At 36.5% G+C, this 22,075-nt stretch overlaps 2 protein-coding genes across 2 annotated transcripts; one reads left to right on the forward strand and one right to left on the reverse strand.

Annotated features, from left to right (window-relative positions):
* Window positions 1-1,538: 1,538 nt before the first annotated feature.
* AK88_00923 (uncharacterized protein) lies at window positions 1,539-9,045 on the forward strand (the record flags this gene model as incomplete). Its single annotated transcript, XM_012478567.1, has 2 exons — window positions 1,539-8,384; window positions 8,587-9,045. The coding sequence occupies 2 exons, from the start codon at window positions 1,539-1,541 to the stop codon at window positions 9,043-9,045; spliced, it is 7,305 nt and encodes a 2,434-aa protein (XP_012333990.1).
* A 1,808-nt stretch (window positions 9,046-10,853) lies between these two features.
* AK88_00924 (uncharacterized protein) lies at window positions 10,854-20,621 on the reverse strand (the record flags this gene model as incomplete). Its single annotated transcript, XM_012478568.1, has 1 exon — window positions 10,854-20,621. One exon carries the CDS (start codon window positions 20,619-20,621, stop codon window positions 10,854-10,856), a length of 9,768 nt encoding a protein of 3,255 aa, XP_012333991.1.
* Window positions 20,622-22,075: the final 1,454 nt, after the last annotated feature.

A 22,075-nucleotide genomic window follows, 5' to 3' on the forward strand; every position in this document is an offset into this window, starting at 1 on the left:
TTTCTTTTTTTTTATTCTTTTTATGATAGCTAGATTATATTCGATGTGCTTTTACAATTATATGTTAAATTGTGGAATGTAGTTTATGGCTTATTCGGAAAAACAGGGATGAGAAAAGATGACCTATATAACCGCATAATGGAATTATTACATAATAAAATTTACGTGAAGAGTTAAATATACAAAAAATGGAAGAAAGTTACAAATAATTCACTACGTTGATCACACGTAGTTCTTATTTTTTTTTTTTTTTTTTTTTTTTTTTTGCTTGCAAACACATGATATTATATCTACTTTTTCGTATTTTACGGCATGTCCCCTTCTGCCTCCACACGGTGTTTCCCTTATCTTCTGTTTCGGATTGTATTCCGTTTTTTTTTTTTTTGTGCCACAAATTAATTAATGCTGAGGCTTTATTGTGGCTCGTGCATTACTTGCATAAGCTATATATGCATAGAAGTAGATATTACATATGCATAGATTTTTGTTTTTTTTTTTCTGATAACGAAATTTCCACTGTTAGCCCAAGAATTGCGGACGTCACAATTGCCACTTAAAATATGAACCTTACAGATCTGCATCACATACAGCCATGTTAGAAGAAAAAAAAAAAAAACAGGACTAAAATGCAAAAAAGTGTTCAATTTGTACATTTAGTATAATTATATTATTTGTATAATTAATGAATGATAACATTTATATATAATTATACTGATATAATAAGTATATTACAAAAAAAAAAAAAAAAAAAAGAGGTTGCGTTTAAACATACGTGCTATTTCATCGAAAGAAAATAAACCTTTACATGAGATTTCTCTAAGCACAGAACAGGAAAAGGAAAGAGAAAAAACAACATAGAGAGAACGAAAGGGAATGTGACAGAAGAATAGCAAAAATAAAGGAAGCAACGAGAATGCATTTCATCATTAAGTACTGTTCATATTTGTACCTAATTTAGCATTTGCATTATTGACGTTTTATATAGCGCAACGTAAACGTTCATTTGAAGTTTATCGAGTGCTATACGTGCACAGTACGCATGACTTGGCTTACTTTGATTTGCTTTGTGAACAAAGAAGTTGATAAAAACAGGGCCACTTTGCAAAATATGCGACATGGGAAGCACCTCGTGCTAAACAGATTTGAAAGAAACAAGTGGCATCGAATGAGTTCCCAGGTTCTGAGATAGGCCTACTCGGGTGGTCGCATGTCACGTGTGGGCTTTTATGAACGCACGTTTGTATAAGCAGCCGTTAATATATTTGTCCTGCTGCTCACATGTGTGTGTGATTACCCCATATGTGCACACATAACCAAGTGTCCTATTTGAGTTTGCCATTAAAACCCTGAAGAGGTCCAGTGGGTAGCACATAATTTATACAGCTCGTTGCACCCGAGTTAACTGAGTTAGTTTTCTGGCATACTTGTTCGTGATTGCATGTGCATCTGGGAGATATGCACATATTCACTCTACAAACCCACAATATCGAAGAGACCAATACATTTCTACATGCACAACACCCCCAACGGTGTATAGAATGACTTTAGCCAATAATGAATATCGAATTAACAAACTAAAAGATATGAAGGACCTAAGGATAGCGGAAGATGATAGGAGGAAAAGATACGTATTTTTTAACGAGTGTACAGAAAATGACCTGAACGATATAGAAAATGTAGTGAACAATAAATCGATAAGTATAGATACGAAGATAGAATTATTTTATTCTAAATTGCATAGCAAAATATTTGACATTTTTCGAATTGTGGCAGATTATAACTGTTTGTATATTATAAATGGAGAGGGACTGATCATCCACATCTGTATGTTGTTATCTAAATTTTATTCCTTTGAAAATGAAGAAGATAAAAATATTCTGTCCTTTAATAATTCTCTAAATATTAGTAGCGCAATTTATTACTTAGAAAAGATACTAAGCGATTTATCTGAGTGTAATTCAAATTTCCACATTTTATTTTTCAACATATTTAATATATTTTTCGAGAAAGAGACAAGCATTTTTAGGAATTATAATTTAGTAAGGAATGCTTTTATCATTCATTGTAAGAAAAATTTGATTCCATTTTTCATTTTTGACAACTGGTACAATGACAGCAATTACAATTTTTATTTGGTAAAGTACAAGCCCCTGTTTATGTTTGTTGAAGATAGTTCGTCCTTTTTGTATGCGTTTAATAAGTTTTACTTGAGTTCGATTGGGGATGAGGCTACGGCGAATATGTTCGGTGAGAAGGTTGGAGTCCAGAACCAGGACGGAGAAGGAAGCACGGGGAAGGATGCAATCTACAAGGAATATATTATGAAGAAAAGAATTTACGACTACTACAATGAAGAGATAAGGGAGCTGTCTATTTGTTTTTACTTTCTCCTGATCAATAACATATCGAGGGATATTAAATGTGTGTTTTTTTTTAATTTCGAGTCTGAGAAGAACACCATAAATGCGTTTTCTATAAATTACATGGGTATCAATTTTAAGATCCTGGCAATGCTAAATGAGGAGGCGTCCGTTCTGTTTGACAGAAAGTTTTATGGAAGGGAGGCAGCTAAGGGGGGAAAGTATGACGGTGCCAAGTCAGGCGGGATGACGAATTTTCTTATCACAACGCATGATATAAAAGATTACGATCTGTTGTATAAGGAAGAGGAAAAGTACAGCAAAGAGGAGCAGCAAATTTTGGAGTCATTTTCAAAGCGGATTAGTGAGGATGGATCAAATTTGAAAAACATCGTCCTGGGCCTTTTTTACGAGAAGAGCAAATCGATAAAGGGGATAAATGAGCAGAATGGATGGGACCATTTTGTGTTCACCCTGAAGCTCCTTTTTATGCACAATTATTTAATAGAAAAATTGAACATGAAAAATTTATGTGTGTATGATCAGTGTAAGGGGGATAGTGCGGACATCGCAAAAACAGTAAAAAGCACTGCAGAGCCGTACGTACGCGTGTATTTACATATATACAACTTCGTTTTGAAGACGCTTCAAAAGGAGGCCCATTGTGATGCTTTGATGAGCGCGAGGAACGTTGATTTATTAAACTTTTTTAATGCTTCCATAGTGCACAATTTGATCAATTTTGTGTGTTTTAAGTTGAGAAAAAATGTGTACGTCATCGAACATGAAGATTTTTCATTCGAAGAGAAGAGCTTCTTTGAGGGCGCATTTCAAAATGTAGTAGGCAATGATGGCATTTCTTTTTTCCCCCTCAATTTTGCATTTCTGAAAGATGATATAAACTTTTTGCAAAAAAGGGAAGCGAATGATTTGGCGAACCAATCGGAAGAGCCAAGTAACAGTGGCGAAAACGAGGGGCAGAAAAAGGAAGGAGAACTCGTGAACAGTGTATATAATGGGCAAGATGAACTCGTCGCAGGGAATAAAAAAAGTGCAAGTAAAGGGAATGTACCGACACATGTCAATTTAATAAAAATTAGAAATGATTTTATAGAAACCTTTTTCAGCATAGAGGATTTATTAAAGAATGACAATCTGGAGGAGGATACAAAAAAGTTGTACATCAAGTTGAACTTAGTAAACAGATGCGTAGAATATGATAGAGAATTTTTCGAGTTGTCCGGATTGTTGCACATCAGTGATAGGGAGAGCCTAATGGATATTCTAAAGAGTTACTTCAAAATATCAAGGGATAATCGGGTCCCATTGAACATGAAGGATAAGGACGATAAGTACAAATTAAGGCGGCAACAGAGGGATGAAAAGAGGAAAGCAATAATCGCAAAATACCTAAATATCAGTTCGCTACATCATCCTATTGTCATTTCGGAGAATCACCCTTGGATAAAGTATTACGTTTATACTATCGAAAAATTATATAACTATTTGAAAGATGAGGAGAAAAAAAATGGAATCAAGTTTAGAATGAAAAGGCTGTTTGATGGTTCCTCCGATGGGGAAGTGAAGCAGCTGGAGGGGCAAAGCAAAGGGAGTAAGAAAAAAACGAAGATAAGTAAAAACGACATATTTGAAATGTTAGATGACTCAAATGAGGATAGCGATTTAGAAAATGATATGAAGCACGAAAAGGGGAATAACAGGGATGATAAAGGAAAAGGGCGTAATGAAAAGGCAGGTAAAAAGGGCGCCAAAGCGCATGTAAGTACATTAAGCAGGAAAGATGAAATTTTAAAAAAGAAAGAAATGTCAAGTGAGAGGAAAATATACGAAGTAGACTTAGAAAGGTACAACGTGTTAGAAGCCAAGGTAAATAAACTACGAAGCAATAATAGCTACTCAGACATGAACACCTGGTCGCTGGATATCATTTCCGGATTTAACAGACTAGTAGATGTGTACAACTTTAACAACATTACAAATTTGATTAAAAGTGTGGAGCTCCAAATAAAAATTAGCTTAAAGGTTTTGAGCAGCATGTTTGAAATTATCATGTACACGAAGTTAAAAAATGTGAAGAGCAACAGGCAAAAGTCGGACGCAATCAGAAGTGTCATGCTGATCTACAAGTTGACCAACGAAATTTTTAACAAATTTAAGGAAAATTTGAGCGAAAAGGATATAGTACAATTACAAACTGTGTTGCTGTCTCTAGGGTTCAAACATAGCAGTTATAATTTGTTCGAAGAGTACGTAAAGGTAAGGAGGAACCTTTTGAAATTGTCTGGAGATGGAGGAGAAGAAGAGGAAGATGAGGATAAAGTGCGCTCTTCTAGAAGTGGAAAAGGGAATGAAAAGATCAAACTGAAAGATGGTCCAACATTGAATGATAAAAAAAAAGGAGCGCAACAAAGTGGCAACCAAGGCAAGAGCAAGGGGGCCAAGAAAGGGAACGACATGGCCGCAGAGAATGATGCGAGCGGCTCCCAACACGACAAGCATAAAGAAAGGGGAAAAGATGTAAACGATATTTATAAATTCAAACTACAGTCTGTCAAAAATTATAGTGAACTCAAAATTGATGAAAAGAAGGAACACGAATTTCAGTTGTATTATATGTACTACTTGTTAGATAGAACAACCGGTAATATAAAGGACAAGCGAGTGCTCTTCACCCTGGACACTTGGCAGTATAACATTTTAAATTTGGTGGATACACGAAAGAGCATTTTAGTTTCTTGCCCTACAAGTAGTGGCAAAACATTTATTTGCTACTACGTAATGGACAAGGTGCTACGACTAAACAATGATAGTGTGGTTGTATATGTAGCTCCTAACGACACTTTGGCATTTCAAGTGTATCATGAAGTCAATGGAAGATTCAGCACCAAGGGTTACTCAAAGTATGGAGGAAATAAGTTGTGTTCCTATATGACAGACAAATATGCAGAGGAAAATGCATTAGACGCTCAGATAGTAATCGTTTTACCGAGTGTGTTTGAAAATATTTTACTTTCTGGGTATGCTCTAAATGATGAAAGTTCAAACTTGAACGTATCAAAATTTATTAGCCGAATTGAGTACATCATATTTGATGAAATTCACTGTATAGGAGACAAAGAATTTTATGGTGCGCAGATAGAGAATATTATCCATTTGTGTAGTGCCCCCTTTTTGGCCCTATCCGCAACAATAGGTAATATAAAATATTTTTATTCCTGGCTGCAAAACGTGATGATGAAGAAAGGAAAAGGGGAGAAATACCTGCACTTAATAAAATTTTACGAACGGTTTTCAGACTTAATTTTGTACGTGTACACGAACAATAATCTGCACCACCTGAACCCGTTGGCATGCTTCAATTTCAGGGACATTTTGTATAAGGGGATCAATAAAGATTTTTATTGTAACCCTAGGGAAATTTACGAAATTATAATTGTTCTGTTCGAGTTGGCTAGGAAGAACAACTTCTACCACCTCGTGGAATTTTTAGAACCTTCCTTTTATTTCCAGTACACCAGGTGTATAAACAAAAAGCAGTTCATTTATTACATGCACACTGTGAAAGAGACCATCGTTTACTTGATTCAAAATAAGTACATCTCCAATTTGGACTACGACATGTTCATACACATTTTACTGTCGAATTATATGAGGAACGCCGACTGGGTGAAGGACGAGGGGGGTGAGGAAGGAGGAAAGGATAAAGTGGGTGACGAAGAAACACCCGAGAAGGAATCGAAAGGCATCCAAAGCAGTAGCGCCACGAAGCACCTGTACAGGAGCACTACGCAGGAGGTTGTTCCAAAGCAGCAGCTTTTCCAGGAATTGTACAAAAGTGTTGTACTGGACGAGAAGTACATAATGAACAAGTCGCACGACTTGGTGAAGTACACCGAAACGGTAAACACAGAACAGGAATATCTAGATAGCAGTAAGTTGATAGACTTACTGAAGAAGTTAGAACAGATTAATTTCCTCCCATGTATTGTGTTCAACTTTGAAAGAAAGGAGCTTGAAGATATGACTATAAATCTGATTAACGAACTTATGAAAAGACAACACGATAAATATTACGGAGATGAAGAAAGGACTTTTAACACGAAGATGGAAAATAAAATGAGACAAGAAAGGTACGAAAATTTACTGAAACAGAGAGAAATATTATTAAAAATGAAGACTGTTTCGCGTAATCAGAGGTTGGAACAGAATATGGATAAGGAATATTTAGACATGCTGAATGAAGAAGAGATCCCAGAACCACCAGTCAATGTTTCGGAAGAATATGATGGAGACTTCTACTTCTGCAACAGGAAAGTCTACATTAACTATGTCACAGAGATAGAAGATTTGATTAAGGAAGCGGAAAGAGCTATTGAAGGAAGGAAGTACAAATCTGTACTAATCGAAGGAATGAAAAGGGGAATAGGGCTACATTATGAAGTACTGCCTTACAAATTTACCATCATTGTGGAATCCCTATTTCGACTAGGATATATTAAAATTATTTTTAGCAATAAGAATTTATCTCTAGGTATTAATATACCTTGTAAATCTATCATTTTTGCTGGACATACTTTCGAATTAAATTCAGTTATGTTTAAACAAACATCTGGAAGAGCCGGAAGAAGAGGTTTCGATTTGTATGGAAATATTATTATATGGAATATTAACTTTAAGAATTTAAGCAGATTAATTACGTCGCCTCTTCAGACCCTGTCAGGTTCCTATGCTGTGAATTTTACGAACATTTGCAGAAGTATGCTATTGTACAATTGCTTGAAGAAGAATAAAGACATGGAGGAAATTACTAACAGAAACAAAGCAGTGGTTAATAAGCCTATTAAGAAGAAGAAGAAAGATGAAACCATGACTGTTGCCGAAAAGGAAGAGATATTTGAGAAAAACAGAATGATTAACGTGAATTTTTTTGCCCGAATTAATGGGATCCTAAGCGTTTTTTACAATTCGTTGTATTATGTAAATGCCTTTCAGCATTGGGGAGATGGCGATGGGGGTGATAAAATCGGCTCTCATTTTTCGGAACGTGTAACTATGACGAAGGGGGTGGCACCAAACCAGCAGAAATTGCACAATGGGGATGTAGCGCGGAACGAGATTTCTTGCTCCCCTGATGCGGGAGTGAAAACGACTGAATGGTTGAATTACCACCCCAGCGAATTCGATTATCAGAAGGAGAAAACCAATACCCTGAAGAAATACGTGGATAGAAAATACGAATACAACGACTTGTGCTGCGAATTTTTAGCTATGAACAAAGGAAAGAAAAATGAAGTAGGGGCAGGAGAAAAACACTTAAGGGAGTTGTGCTTCAGAATTAAAGTTCACTTCTTAATGTTTATAAACATTTTGGTCGAGATGGAAGCAATAGATGAAGAGTGCAATATAATAAATATGACCGAGCTAGCCATATTTTTAAAAAAAGAATGTGACAACAATTTGGTATTAACCTATTTGTTAGTAAAGAAAGTGTTACATAATATTGTTGGAGATAGCACATTTTTAGGTTCCTCCGTTGGTATGATTCCGCTGCAAAAAATAATTGATCGTGTAACGTTTGAGAAGAATTATTCGCGTAATGTTTTGGTGGACGATTCTGCAAGAGGGCAATTTATTTTGTTGTTTATACTTTCCCATTTTATTAATAAAATAAAAGAAAACAAAATAGCTTTGACGAAGGTGCTAATAAATTTCAATTGTAAAGTTAGAACCAAATTGGAGTTGTTCAGTTCCACGTATTTCCCCTTATTACACATTTTGCCTGCTCCTGTCCGAAAGCATATAAAGAACATTGAAACAGTTTTGTTGAGGTACCTCGTGAATTACTCTTTGCTCGTTTTAGCAAAATTAAATTTGTTGCAGAGGAAGAAGACGTATTTACTGCCCTACAGCCACCTGTACATTTTCGAGCAGCACCCATCACTACATTTGGGGGAGATATTTCCGCACGGTCATTCTGAATACTTGGCCTTTTATCAGTCGAAGGTTAGGAAAAGAGTGTGCTCATGGGCGTAGTGTGGTTTGCGTGTAATTATATATTCCCTCATGGAGATTTACTCCCTCGTCGGAGCAATCATGCATGTCACCAAATGGATTTAAAAAAAGAGGGAAGCGAGACGAATTTGGCTTTTTTTTTTTTTTTTTTTTCATTTTAACCGTGTATTTAATGTTTTTTCCTTTTTTGCAGCTCCGCGAGTACAAAATAAGATCTCCCTTCCTGGCTTCCCTATACCATTGCGACAATTTCGAAACCCTAGATGAACTACTTTACACGTCCATCCTGGACTTAGATATACGCAAGAACATGATTCCAGACATCGGAGAGGATTACATCTCCTTTTTTAAATTCGAAGATGATGTAATAAAAGAGGAAAAGGTGTGCTTGAAGAATTCGTACATTTTGGATTATTTTATTCATGGCAAATATAACGTACTGAGGAGCAAGAATGACTTGGGTCAGTATAGCTGGTACATAGTGGATCGATTTATCCAGGCACTAAATAACATCGAACACTTTTTACATGGAGTGAAGAAGGACAGTCTGTTGCTATCGTCCGACGTTTTTTACACATACCTGAACACCTTGAAGGACGTTTTGGAGAAGTACTTCAAGTCGATTAATTCTGCCCAGGCGCAGAATGAGTAGCAGTGTGCTGAGGCGAGGGGCAGCAAAGGAGGCAATGTGTTTAAGAAAATAAGTTATGAAATGGTTTCAGGGGGTAGAAGACGGGGGCACATTAGTGTGTAGCCCCCAACTAGATCACCTCTAAGTGGATTGAACACTCCAATTTTGTTACATATTGCTACATACTGCCACAATTTGCCCCATCTGACAACAGCGCATGCTCTGATTTATAGTGCTACTCATTCCGTGCTATTTCGTCAAATTGTGACGTCATACATGAGAGGAGGGTACCTATTCGCATGCCCCCATTTTCTTAACCATTCTATGCATGTTGCATCCATGCAAAATTGATAAATTATTTTGTGTGTGTATATATAATTAGGGCTTCTTTCTAAAGCTGTGTTAGTAATTTACCATATTGACATAACGTCCAATTTAAGAGACTTTTAACAATATGTATAAATGGGATTTTTTATTTTTTTCCTTTTTTATAAAAGTTTTCACGTGCAATAATATTGCTACTGCTATGCTTGTGTGAAGGGGTATCAAATCGTTAGTGCTCATATTCCTTATGTAAGTTTGTTCAATGGCAACAAAAAAAAAAAAAAAAAGAAAAGAAAGAAACGGCCAAGTATGGCTCTACATATATAATATGTGTGCAGTGCAACACAATAATGTGTAAGCGCATACGTGTGAAGTCGCAGTCATTTGTTGAGACAGAAAAATGCGATTACTGGGCTACTAAGCACAGTGGCTGCTGGACAAAATAAGCGCCCACAGGTATATACGTGAATGTACGTAGCTACTGCGTGATGTGCAAAAGGTCGAACATACGAATGGTCCATTTAGTGCGAACAAATTAAGAACAGCTTGATGGTACTATGATGCAGTAAATGAGCACACTGAAATGGAATAGAAAAAAAAAAAAAAAAAAAGGAAGTGAAAATGAAAAGGGTTAACATGGGTGTGTATGGGCATTCAAATAGACGAACGACGGAACGACACGTTGTGCCTTTACTTCTTACACTTCAACTGCAACAAATAAAAAAACATGTAAACAAAAAAAAAAAAAAAGGGGGTAACAGTGTACGAAGTTATGCACAACTTCTAACTACAAAAAATATGCACCGCAAAGTGCATGTTTCATTTATGCATTGAAACGCAAAGGAATTGCGATTGGGGGCTACATACACATGTATGTACAAATACAATGAAAGAAAAAAAAAAAAAAAAGGAAAAAATTAAATTATATAAAGACTTAATTCTGCAAACGTAAAAAAAAGTAAAGAAACCTCCATTATGATGGATCACACAAAGGTTCTTGCCGAATTTTTCGCATTATTTATGATCCTTTATCCAGTTGTAACATTCAAAACGAAAAAAGAGCTAATAAAATGGGTGATAGGGCAAAGAAGGGTGCAAATTTTACTTCAACACGTTAAGTGCCAACTCGGTTATATTATATCTGCAACTGTTTTATTTTTAATGATTTATTTCGTTTTAGTAGTTTTAACCCACATTTCCTGTCTAAATTTGTCAGCAAGTCATTGTGGTAACTGTTTTATATTGCGTTACCTGACGTTACGTTGAGTTACATGAGATTACTTTTTTTTTTTTTTTTTTTTTTTCTTGATTGTGTGCAATTTTATCCAGTTCGGTAGGATGCTACTCCATTTCGTTGATCATTTTTGGCTACCATCTCTTGTCTTAAAGGATTGCTTACAAGTTTAAGGGCGGCCATTATGCGGTTTACTGTGACAGCACAATGTCCTAAAGGTGCGTATCTATTATACATGCTTCTCCGCAACTGTCATGGATTGGAAGACACTCTATGAATCACATTTGGAGCCATCGTTTAAATTGTAGTAAGCTTCAAATTCTCTTTTGAAATTTTTTACGTCCTCGTACAATTCCTTAAATGAGCATCTTCTGGATGGTACAAATTGCAAGCATTTGTTTATTATTTTTTTAATTTTCCTTTTCCATAAGGCATCAGAAAAAATTCCTTTACTTGGCAATAAATCATTAATGGTGATATTTTTTTCTCCAGAATAAATGTTAGTACTGTTTTTACAATTCCATTCACACAACACATCGACTACCTTTACTTCGTCTTTGTTAACAACGCTTAATAAATTGTTTCCACCAAATAATTGGCATAATACTAGCCCAACGCTGAAGATTGTGGTTTTTGTTGTGAACTTGACCACCCATGAGTCAATATTTTGCATTTTAAAATATTCAATTTCTTTTTTTTTTTTTTTTTTCTTTTCCGATTCGTTTAATTTGATTTCCATATCTTTTATTTTTTCATCTTTTTTACTTAAAAACTCTTTTATTTCTGCGTTATCTGAGTAATGTTCTAGCGCACCATCATCGTTCATGTCATGCGTGCATATCTTCATTAAGTAGTGACCTTTTAATATGTCTTCTTCTGCACTATTTTGATGATGAATATCCGAGGTTGCTCGTTTTTCTGACGACTCGGCATTCGCCTGTTCTGAATTGACGTTGGGTGGGACGAGGTCAACCGGTTTGCATCGTGGGGATACACTGTTTTCTTTTTCTTTAATGAGGTTGCTACTGCTTTTCTTATAGCCGCTATTTCCATTTATTTCATTATCTCGGTCCTTCTGTATCATGTTCGTGCTGTTGTAAGAGTTACCGTTTTGGGTAGCGCCGCTGTGAGGAATGCTACTGGCCGGATTAGCAGAGAGCGAGTTGCCGTTGTTGCTGTTTCGAATGGTTCCATTTCCGCTTACACCTCTCATATTTGGATGGTTATGGGAAAGGCTGACGTTGACACTTACCGGGTGGGGAACAGCACCGTTTTTCTCCATGTGGATCGTTCTCTTACTACCACTGCTGTTTCCTTTGGTGTTGGAAATGGTGCTACTTTTGGCATTATTCCTGTTGTTATTCATGCGGTTATAGCTGCTGCCATCGCTGACACTGGCACAGTAAGTACTATCCTTGTTCCTTGAAGAAATGGATCGAACGTCGTCCTCTTCACTATTACACGGGCATTTTCCATTCCCTGGACTAAATGTCTGACCACTAAGCATAAAATCTTTTTTCTTCACAATGGGCTGAATAAAACGCAAGTCTAGGAGCTTTTTCCATCTGTGCTTTATTCTTAACTGTCTCGTTTTGGTAATGTGGAAAATGTTGGAATTGGCACCATACCATGTTTTTCTAAACTGTTCAGATTTATTTAGAGATGACAATAGGAATACTAGGAGGGCACATTCAGGAGAACAAAACCCCTTGGTACAAATTACATAGTATAAGAAATTATTAAAGTTCTTTTGAAAATTATTAATTCTAATTTTTTCATAGTACGCAGGATTTGTTGGAAAATAGAAACGTCTGCCCGGTAAGGCATCGCCTACATCTATGATGGTAACCTTTTTACAAACTATTTTTGAGATTCCCGTTTCGTATTTAATCATAATATTTCCTGGTTTTGTGTCCCAATTAATAATTGGATTGTCAACAGATTCGCATATAATCATTAAATGTTTAACTAATTTTTTGCAAATGTCCAGTAAGAATTGACCTTGTTTTACATTTTCCGTTCCTTTTAATTTCTGAATAATGTACGTTAAAGTACACCCGTCAATCATTTGCATAGCTACTCCTAACACATGCTCATTATTTTTTGTTATTCCAACGGATGTCCATAGATATTTTGGTACTGAACCTGGATTTGTTTTGTTTTTTTTAAAAATTTCTTTTGCTAAGGAACTTTGGAGTGGTGCATTTTTCTCTTTACACCTTTTGCAAACATTGATTTTCATTTTGTTGGTATTGTTCATATTATGATTTGGAGAATTGTCCGGTGCGTGGATATTTAGTGGTAGATTCTGTTGGTCGTAATTCTGGCGTAAGTTTTTACTGGGGGAGGAAATACAAGACACTACACTTTGTGGCACTTCTCTCTTTATTGGGGATGTGAGTTTGCAGCCGCGTGAAGGAATTTTCGATATTTTTGTTTTGATAGGGGTATTATTTTGTTGCGTATTTTTCTCATTTTCAGTATCGGTAAGTTTATTTTTGACCTCAGCATTGGTATTTTCCCGCCCTTTTTTCGCATTAATTACTCTTCTTTTTTTGTTTATAATTTTATGCTTTGTTTTTAATTTTGTTTCCTTTTTGGTAACCCGTTTATTTCGGACATGTTTATTTTTACCGGCCTTCTGTTTGTTGTTGGCGATTTGTTTGCGCTTTCTCCTGATGCTTTCCCTTTTGATTCTGTTTCTTGTGTGTAGGTATATACTTGGGCTGTTCTTGCGGCTGATACGATTGCACTGGGTGCCTCGGCTACTTCCGACGCTGCGACTACCGCCTTCGCTTCCGCCATTGCTGGTGGCGTTCTTGGTTCTCCCAATTTCTCCGTTTTCTTCCTTACTTCTTCCGTTGCTATCCACTTGAACAATGTAGTTATTTTCCTTCACACGTGGATCACTTTTCGAGACGCATGAATGGCCACAGGTATCCACATGCTGACCCGTCAGTTTTTTCTTCTTGGCCGTGGTTGTTTCCCAAACATGGTTGTCTTCATTATTTTTTTCAGCGTAAATGTTTAGAAGGCTTTTGTTTAAGGTGTTTTTATTTGCATCATTTGGTAAGGCCATATCTTTCTCGAAGAAAATGTTTAAGCAGTACTTACATATAAATGGGTAAACAGCATTGTTTGGAGAATTGGTGGAAATATCCCCAATTGGAATTTGACTCAGCTCGCTTGTGAGGTTATTACTGCTGATGCTGTTCTGTTTAGTATTAGTGGTAGTGCTACTTATGCCGTTACTTGCACAGATGTTTTTATCTTCATTTGTTTTGTCAACTTCCATGCTGTAGTTGTACTTGGGTTGCTGCTCATAATTACACGCCTGCATATCATTATTGGGGGCAAGTGTGTTATTCATTAAATTTCTAATGCTGAGAATTTCTGAAAGGTACCAATCTAGGTTTTCATTGGAGGAGCGACTGGAATCGGGGTGTTTATTCGTGGAGCGCCACAGATCAGGATGATTATTTGTGGTTGTGTCTTTTTGGGAACACATTTTTTTATAGGATTCCAGGTATTGGCTGTTTGATAAATCAGAGCTGGAGATGTTCAGAGTTGAGAGGCTATCAAACTGGGTTGAGTTTTTACTTTGAAGAATATTTTTCACACTTTGCTCATGACGTTTTGTTATATATTCCTCCGACTGGTATTTCTTCTGTGCATAATTTTCAATTTCGATGTTGACATTTTTGAGTTGTTTCCCCTCGGATAGGAGGCTGTGTATTTTGTACTTTAATTTGTATATGCCACATGAACTCGTATTTAAAATTTTGATGGCGAATTTATTGGATGGCATGTTTTTTATCGAATGTTGATAAATGGTAAAGGGATTATTTATGGCGTCGTTGATGTAGTTGTATCTAATTACGTGCTTGATTATGTTGTACATGGTATTTGCCTCCACGGTCATTTTTTGCACAAGGAATACTTTACATTGATCTTTTAGTTGGTCGTATATGGATTTATATCCAAACATTTTTAAGAAATTTATTCTGTTTATTGCTTGGATGAGGCTTTTGCAGAGCGCGTTGCGGGGGATTCTTTTGGGGGAGTTTTGGGGCAAGTTTTGCTGTCCATTTTGTTGCCCATTTTGGCGTAAATTGTCCATGTGGTTCGACCTCAGGAGGTTGGGCAGTTTACCCCCTACAACGGCTTTACTACAATTTTCACCGTTGATACTATTATTTCCATTATTTCTATTCCTGCAGTTGGACAATAATTCTCTGTCCTTGTTCATAATAGAGAAGGTTTTGTTAATCATTCTGTTGTTGAAAACATTGGAATGTGTGTCGTTTTGGCCTCTTCGTAGGGCAGTCGAATGGGGAAGCCCCGTATTGGGCCGTTGGTCGCCTGCAATGATGGCGCCGACCCTATTTGTAAGATTTGAGCCTTCTGGCCTTACACTGGGGTCTGCATTTTTATTAGCACTAGCCGTAGAATTCGCATTGGCATTGGCATTGATATTAATGTTAACTATCCTGGAGGTGTACATATCGCTCGGGGGTGCACCTTTGGTGTTAGCACTACTGTTAGGAATGCTGTCCACCACGTTGTTACGTGCGTCTTTGCACTTCTTGATGGTACTTACATTTTCATGAGTACTGCCCATGTTGTCGATGTGCTTGTTTTGCGGCATTTCATCTTGGACGGGATTTGACTGATCGTTAGTGATCTCTTTGGAGGTGACCAACTTGGGTGGGTTAATATAAGACATAAATTTTCTTTTCCTGGAAGGGATGTTTTTCGAATTTGTTGAGCTGTTTTTACCATCTACATTAGCAATATTTATAGTATTAGTAAAATGGTTAAGAATCAAATTGGAATCCTGAGAGTTCTTGAGGAAGTCCTCTACATTGCTGTCATCAATTTCGAGATTTTCCCCATAATTATGGTTATTTATATTTGTTTTCAGAAAATCATAGTTGTTTATATTTCTTTTAAGTAAACTATAAAAGTTTTCAAAGTTTTGAATGTTGCAGTAGAAAAAGCTGCTAATATTGTCTACGGCCACAACCTCTGCTTCGTACACATCAAATTGGCATTTATTTTGCGAACTCAGTTTTTTTCCTAACTTTATGTATGCATTTCCAAATTTAACGTCATAATCTATGTTCTTTACGAACTCTAAATATCGCTTAAATGAACTACAAGCTTCGGGTAATTTTTCCATGTGGGATTCATCCACACTGCTAGTAGCTTTGGAACTTATGATGTTCTCATTGGTCAATTTACCCTTTTTGGTGATATTCCCGCTATGGGGTGTTCCTGCATTGTCTGCATCTTCCTTCTTGTTGTCTACATTATTTTCTTCATTGCTCTTAGCAAATCTGTTGTTTTTTTTTTTCCTCCCTTTAGCGCACTTAGAATTAAGCATATTTTTTTTTTGAATATTTTTATGCTTATAACTAATCTTTTTTTTTTCTGTTTTTTTTTTCTTGCTTTTTTTCTTTTTTCTGGTAGTGTTGCAGGTATTGTGTTTATTGCAGCCTCTTCTGTTTTGGTCGTTTCCCTCCTGTTCGTTATCGTCGTCTTTGTTGTTGTCATGGTTGCTGTTGTCGCCATTTGTTCTGCCGCTTCGGCCATTGTTGTTGTTCTTATTGTTGTTCTTGTTGTCGGCCCCCCTCTTTTTGCAACCCTCATTGCTCTCCTTGTCCCCCTGATTGTCTGTGCCTTCTTCGTTACTACTTCGGTTGTTTCCGCCTTCGTTATCGCCATTGTCCTTGTCGCACCCTTCGATGCAGCAGCCTTGATTGTGACTCTCCTCGTTCTCGCTAGCGTCGACTCTGATACCACACATGCAAAAGATGTTCGTAACTTGGTTAACATTATTGCACTTTCTGTAGTCATTCAGTGCACGGCTTTTATTTAAAACATGCGAGTTTGCGTTTGGCAAATCACGGTTCGAATTCGATGGGAGCATTCCTTTACCCATTTCGTCGTTTAAAGCATTATTGGAAAGGCACTGTTCGTCAAAGAAAGATGCGTTTAAATAATTGTTAGAACTGTGTCCTCCATGTGTATTATGAATGTTCGGGTCCTTTTTCATATTCGAAATTCCCTCAAATGAGTTGCCAATACTGTTGGTATGGTAATAATGTTCATTTTTTCTCACGCTTCTGCTTTTGCACATTGTACACAATATATTTTGTTTGTTCACATTGTTATTATTAATAGTATACACATCGTTGGGGATAATATAATAATTTGGTTGTCCATTTTTTTGATGAGGTTGGGTGTACGTGTGGGTGCAGTTGATTTCTTTGTTTCTGTCGACGGTTCTGCTGAAATTGTTGTTACTCTTGTTGTTGAAAAAGACGTTGAAGTAGTAGCTGATGTCTTTTTTTTCTTTCTGGTGGAGTTCTTCCCTTTTAACAAAAATTATATTGCCGTATTTGGGAACGTCGTTATTTCTTCCTATAAAATGGTTGCTGCTGAGGTCCAGGCCTTTAAGATAAAGAGAATAGCACCTATGGCAACTTTTATTATGAGAGGTGTTGTTATGCAGAAAGAAGTTGTAACAGTAGCCGTTTTTGTCGTAGTCGCTATGATGGTAACAATTCTGGTGGTATCCTCTATGGGGAATGCTGCTATGGAAGTAGCTGTCACAGTTGCTGCGGCAATGTCTATTGCACCCATTTTCGAAACCGTAGTTCCCACATACGTGCATATACACTGCTCGATGTATAAAACAGTTCGGATTCCTATGCAACCTTATTTGCGGTCTATTGTGGCAGTAACTCATATGGTTCACATTATGGTGTAAAATATTTTGACATGTGGTGCAAAAGATTATATGATACCTAAGTCGCTCTATGGAACGCTTTAACTGATCCCTAATAATGATTATGAGCGTATTGGAGTCATTTCCGACATGTCTATTATTGATGCAATCTTTGACATTTGTGTGTGTGTAGCTCCACGTGTAGTGCATTTTGTTCTCTATTTGGTCAGTCGTCCTAACCACGTTGTTGTGAATTTTCGTTAAGCATACTTTTCCTATGTAGTAATGGTCACTACTGATAGGGTTCCTTTCGTGTATATTTCTTCTGCTATCATTCGGTTTATGTGTGTGAATGGTTGGCTTGTCATTGTTGCTACCACAACGTTTTTGTTGACTGCCTCTTCGGAGCATGATGTGTAGCGCTAATTTTCTCTTCAATTGGACTTTTAAATATTGAGAGTGTATATCTTGTGGTTGGTCCAGCATCCGTGTGTTGAAATTATTCGATTTGTACCTTTGTGTATGATCACTTGTGCATGCTCTCTTTGCCGTTTCTTCACATTTAATCGTGCAGTTGGGGTTGTAGATAACATGGTTTTTGTGTTGTCTTGCACGGAGTCTTATTCCTATGTGTATTCGATTTTTATGGCTTCCTTCGTGTGTACTACCACAGGAGCTTCTATTGGAACTGCTACAGACACTACTTGCATTGCGATGTGAGGGTCCGTGAAAGCTAGACGCCTGCCCCATTCGAGCATATGCTAATTCAACAACATCGCGTTTGAGGAAACCAGTAAGTGTGTGCATAACATGTATGTGCAAGAAATGTTTTCTGCATTCTGATGCACCCGCGCTGGGCTTCTTTAACGTATGCCTCCTCTTGCAAATATTCGCATATTTTGTTTTGGTATCATATGGAGCAGCAAAGTAGTGGCAAAAATAGAGAATTAGCTTCTTCATTGCGTAATACAGTGTACTATGATAATTTGAAGAACTGCATGGGCTATTCTGATGATGAGGGCACACTTCGTTTTGATGTACACATTCATGCGACTTTTCCGTCTGCCCTTTTTTATTCTTGAAATGTTGCAAATAAGCTGACAAATAGGTTTGCACTTCATATTTGATATCTTCGAGTTTCAGATCAGACAACCAGCTTACAAAATCTTTTTCACAATACTTTTCTTGCTTACTACAACGCTTGCTACAAATACGGTGGAAAAAATGTTTGCGCTGGTATTTCACAACACCATGTCGATCTCCAAAGTAATAGAGTAATAGACTTATTTTTTCTTTCGTACGTAGCAGAATTTTTTTCTTTTTATAATGATAAGTGATGATGTGTTCACATAGATCAAGAAAAAAAATAGCATAATTGATGATATTCTGATATTGTGTAACGAAGATTTTGTACTTTCTGAAAAATAAGGGTTTTGGGAAGGGTAATTTGTTTCTCACTGTGGTAGAGATGGAGATTGAATTGGACACAGCTCGAAAGATGGCGAATGCTGACTTGCTGTTTTGGAAGAATGAATAGCCCATTCCTATGATGCAATTTTCTAAGTAATTTTGTACGCACAAAAATGACTGCTGATGAGTTATATTATAGAAGCTACTCATAATTGCATTGTGAAATATAACATCGCAATGACGCGCTAAATAAACTGCTTGGTACAATTCGTAGTAAATATTATTTCGTATGCATTGATGGGTGTCTCCTTGCATGCAATGTGGTATGCTTATTATCCTTGCAATTACGATTCGACATGTGCCATGGTACTTTTTCTTGGTGCAAATTAGCAATTCTATAATGCTGCCTTGTACGTTATATGTCTTGCACAAAATTGTTGAACCTGCTAAGGATATAAAACACCTGTTCGTCCTTATGTGTGGGACAGTACTGCTCAAGTGGTTTAGGAAGTGCACTACGTTTGTGATGATTTTTGATTTTTCTTTGTTATTCTTATTTTTTCTTCTGTTGATTATGTTTTTGTTTTGTATTTTATTTTTGTGTTTCTTTTGGTTTACGTCAGGAATACCTCTCAACTTGATGTTGCAGTTCATGGTGGCAACATTATAATTCAGGGGACAGCTCTCAACAGAAAGGACACACGACAACGGGATTTCTTGGCATGCTTTCATGCATTTGTCATGATAATTCATGTCTACATTATTCACATCCATGATGACTTGAAGTACTACGATGAATGGCTCCTTATTAGGTCGCCTCCGTCTCACATCATTTGTTTTATTTCTTTTGTGAAATGAAGCACTTGATTGTGCGTTCCCTGAGGTAATGGACCCCTTTTGACCTAGAACATTTGCATTACCTTTTCTTTCTGTGCATGCAAAGTATTTCATGTTGACAACCTGCTTTTTAATGAGAACAGCTAACCTTCTTCCTTCATCCCTTTTTCTGCAACTAGGGTTATATTCTATACACATGGCGTATAGAGAATTTCCCCTAGCATACTTTTCAGTGATGTCTAATATATCCACAGAGCAATTTCCCTCTTTGGGAGCCCTGCCCTTACTGATTCTACGTAGACACTTCTGTGCAGTGGTAGATTGTATGTTTTGCTTAAAAGACTTAAAAAAATGTTCACAAGCTTTCTTGAGATGAACTGTAGTGTTTTTTGAAGCTAGGAAATTTTCTACAGTGTTTAGGAAATTTTTTTTCTCGAATGAGTGTACATTCTTTCTTATTTTTCTCTCCTTGATGAATCCCCCTGTAGCCTTTTTCCAGTAGTTGCTACGGAGCAGCTGTTCGCATTTCTCCTTGTTTACAATTATATTTCCTTTAAAACTATTTTTAATGGATAAGTATTGGTGCTTTCTCTTCGATCGATTTTCCTGCTTTGTTATTTTTTTTTTCCCCTTTATTTTGCTTATGTTTTTGTTAAGTGTACCTTTTAGCAGTTGGGCCCTGCAGGAATTCGATTCGTGTTTGTACTTACCACAGTGCCTATCCCTGTTGTGCAAACCGGTGGTGAGTTTATTTCCTGCTCTTGGTATGCCCTCATCTTGGACTTCATCTTCTCCTTTATTTTGAGTGCTTTGTGTGCTTTGCATATTCAGCTGGATTTGCTTTTCTCTGGTACACAGGGAACGCACATTAGTGCTGCAGCATGATACCTCCTGCTCTAGATAGTTTTCCTTGCACGTTTTATTAGTATACATCAAAATGTCCGAAGTACATGAGTTCCTCAAAAGGAACACTCCCTCATTATCACTATTGAGCACTGATTCTACATTATGAGGCTTAAGGTTAAAATGGCTTGTTTTCAGGTACGTTAGATAAATCATTTTCTTTTTTTGGAGCAGGATGTACAAGGCAAAGGCATATTTATGCAATTTTAATAATACATTAAGTGTGTACCTATGCACCACAGCAAATGTAAGTCTGTGTTCATGTAAATTTAACGCTTGAGGTAATTTAGACAATTTGGGCAATTAATGGTATGTCTTGTACGTATATATTAGCAAACTTGTTCACTTCATAAAAACAAAAGCACGCATCGCCAGCTTCAAGCAGTTACGAACATAAATCGAGAGTTAAAACTGGACTGAATAACTTAAATTCGAAAGTATTCGCTTATCTTCTCGTGCACATGTCAATACGTGAAAGGTAAGGATACAAGGGTGTACCATTGAGGAAGTAAAATTAGAGGAGGAAAGGTATGGAGATGATAATTTCGAAAGAAAATTTTAGGAACAACAGTTTGGTTGCAGTAACATGGAAGCAATAACTTGGCAGTAAGCATGTATAAATACAATAGGAAAAAATAAATAAAATAATTGGGATTTACAAATTTCAGAATTTCATTAGAAATAAGAAAAAAGGTGTATACACGAATGTGAACAAACAAGAGGCAGAGCACAAAAATGCGCACAGATAAATATGCTAAAAATATGTACAGGCGAACATTCATAAAAATGCGTACGTGTACTAAAAACAAAAAAAAGGACGTATCTGAAATTAATAGCATATTAATTTCCTACCCTTGAATGTGAATAGGTGACGTTTTCCTATGTAATGAAATTCTATAGGTTGTACTAGCAAATGGTTTTGTCTTATCGTTATATTTTATTTAATTAATCATGTCGTACTATAAAAAAAAAAAAAAAAAGGACAAAAAGTTGCACTACACAAGAGTACAATAATGTACAATAGGATACAATAATGTAGTTCAAAATAGCACAAACAGGTTATATTAAATATACTCCTTTTATTACCTACACTCTTTAATGGCTTCTGTTTTATAAAAACAAAATAAGAAATTGGAGAAAACACGTGCATGTGTGTTATTTGCGACATGTGGTGTCTTTTGTCAATTTTATGCTTTGTAAAATATGTCGAGATGTTTTCGGGGAGATGTATCAATGGTCGCTCATTCAAAACGAATGTGTATCTTACTGGTATTTTTTCATGCAGTGCGCCAAACGTATGCAATGTACGTATGCATGAATATATTTGTGTACACCTGTGCTTATGTACGCAATGCATGTAGGTACCCCTCACACATTAACACAGCACGTGTGTGCAAGCATGTACATAATATGCCATACGTGACAAGTGCTACGAACATATAAAAATGGAGAAAAATTCACAAAGGTTTGATAAACGCGAGAACAAAAAAAAATGTCGAAAAAATCGCGATAAAAGGGAACAAAAGAAAAAAAGAAAAACAATTTCCATATTTAGGCAAACTAAACAGAGAAGAATACTCAGTCATGTATGCCTAAATATAAATGTTTTT

This window comes from Plasmodium fragile (assembly GCF_000956335.1).
Source record: "Plasmodium fragile strain nilgiri unplaced genomic scaffold supercont1.7, whole genome shotgun sequence".
Taxonomy (NCBI): domain Eukaryota; phylum Apicomplexa; class Aconoidasida; order Haemosporida; family Plasmodiidae; genus Plasmodium; species Plasmodium fragile.